Below are 2,110 nucleotides of genomic sequence, written 5' to 3'. Positions count from 1 at the left end.
ATTAATAATTTTAAAATACAATAATTTTATTTTAATTTTAATAATATTTTTAAGATTATTCTCATTTCATTTATTTTATATAATTTAAATTAATTTTTTTGAAAAAATAAAAATTAATACATTTGAATTAATAATTTTAAAATACAATAATTTTATTTTAATTTTAATAATATTTTTAAGATTATTCTCATTTCATTTATTTTATATAATTTAAAATAATCTTTTTTGAAAAAATAAAAATTAATACATTTTTTGAAAAATAAGAAAGATTAATTTACCAAAGCATATTTTTTTCCGTAATTAATCTTCATAATAAAATCACCCAAATAAAAAGTAATCTTATTAAATCCTATCCATCGTTTTATTTTATTTGAATACATTAATACTTGATTCTCAATCAGCGGATTTGCTTTCGGGAATATAGTTCGAGGACACACTGAAACTCTGGAATCTTAGAAAAACAAAATGTCACACCCATAGAACGGTATGCGCTTAGGTATTTATATTTGTAAGAAGCATATTCAATATATCCCAAAAATTAGCAGGGGAAGTCTAATCTGTTTATAGTGTTGAGGTAGCTCAGTTCAAAATCGCCAGGATGGGGTTGTGGTCAAGAAAAACAGTGGGGGCGCTGAAGGACGCCGCTTCTGTTGGATTTGCCATCATGAGTTATGTGGGACTTACCAATACGATCACAGCTATCAATACCAGACTTGCGGATATAGACGTTGCATTCGCTAAAGTTACTCGCCACAATGATAAGCCCCTGAAGGAAAAACACCTCCTCGTTTTGATTGCTGCAACCCAAGAGCAAGGGCTGAGACCTTATATAAAACAAGTTGTTGAAGAGCGGTTAAGCCGAACAAAAAATTGGATGGTCGCTGTCAAGACGTTGACACTCATTCATCGACTGATAAGGGATGCTCCTCGCTGCATTTTCGCCCAACAAGATCAAGAAATGCGGAACTCGTCTGATAAAACTCCACTCGTGGGGGTGTCCCAAAGTTTTATGGATTGTTGCACCCCACTTGCCCTCCAATTCTCTATTTGGGTTCGCAAATACGCCTCTTATTTGGCTCAGAGACTGCAGCGCAAAAGCAATAGTAACTATGTGACCCTTGCTGCAAATCGGAACGTCAAAATTGCTCAGATTTTGGAAGACTTGCGATCCCTGCATCTACTCCTCGGTTGCCTCTTAGACTGCACCCTTCCTCTGGAAGGCCCCGTCGCAGTGAACCCTCTCATTCACTACGCCCTCGATTTACTAGTGAAAGATTGTCCACAGATCTATGGAGACATTAACTATTGTATACGCAAGCTTCTGGAATATTCCTTTTCTGACTTTTCGAGTGATCAAGTTTTATGCTTCGTCTATATTTATGAACAAATTTTGCAACAGTATGATAAACTCTCGGATTTTTATAATGCATCCACCAGAGTGGGTTTAACAGATGGCCATGGTGACTGCCTCTCACACAAGAGATTCCTCAGTGAAATGGAGGATCGCATTAAAAAATACAGACATCAGTGTACTCATTTTGAGGAAGAAGATATTACTAGGAAAGAAACAGCTCCGAAGGAGACTCTGCAGGATGCAGTGGAGGAAGAGAGGCCATTGATAACCTGGTGGGATTAATGTGAATCGATTGATGTTATGTCGTGAATTTATATGCTCCTTTTTTGTTTTCTTTGTGAAGTTTAGTCCGTTAGACAAAGTTCGAAGAAATGGTTTCTGGTTTCGTAGCCTACGTGTAATTTATCTTTTTCCCATGTTATCGTGAGTGGGTTTGACCATGTTATTCTTTTCCATTCTCAGCATGTGTAATATATCTAGTGATAGCACCAAAATAAAATGAATTATACTATTCATGGGTGGAAAGGAACCCAGATAGGAGTGAGAATGTGGAAGGTAATAATTAAAAAAAATATATAGAATATTAAATTTTGAGTTTTTATATATCTTCTAAAGAATATAGCAGTTTATTTGTCTTCTAAAAAAATGTAATAGGAAGTTATAATAGTTGCATGCAAAAGGTACATAGTAAAGGAGTTCAATTTTCTGGGACCTTTTATAATGGTATGAATTAAATTATAAAAAGAAAAATAGAGC

The 2,110-nt window shown here is 34.5% G+C and overlaps 1 protein-coding gene across 1 annotated transcript; it reads left to right on the top strand.

Annotated features, from left to right (window-relative positions):
• Positions 1-598: 598 nt before the first annotated feature.
• On the top strand, positions 599-1,636 carry LOC149261858 (putative clathrin assembly protein At2g01600). The gene has a single exon (XM_089371514.1). It carries the CDS (start codon positions 599-601, stop codon positions 1,634-1,636), a length of 1,038 nt encoding a protein of 345 aa, XP_089227640.1.
• Positions 1,637-2,110: the final 474 nt, after the last annotated feature.

The sequence above is a fragment of the Pinus tabuliformis genome, chromosome 6 (genome assembly GCF_031772625.1).
Source record: "Pinus tabuliformis cultivar Carrire ecotype Pingquan chromosome 6, CPIR1, whole genome shotgun sequence".
NCBI classification, from domain to species: Eukaryota; Viridiplantae; Streptophyta; class Pinopsida; order Pinales; family Pinaceae; genus Pinus; species Pinus tabuliformis.
This window is presented reverse-complemented; position numbering and strand designations above follow the sequence as displayed.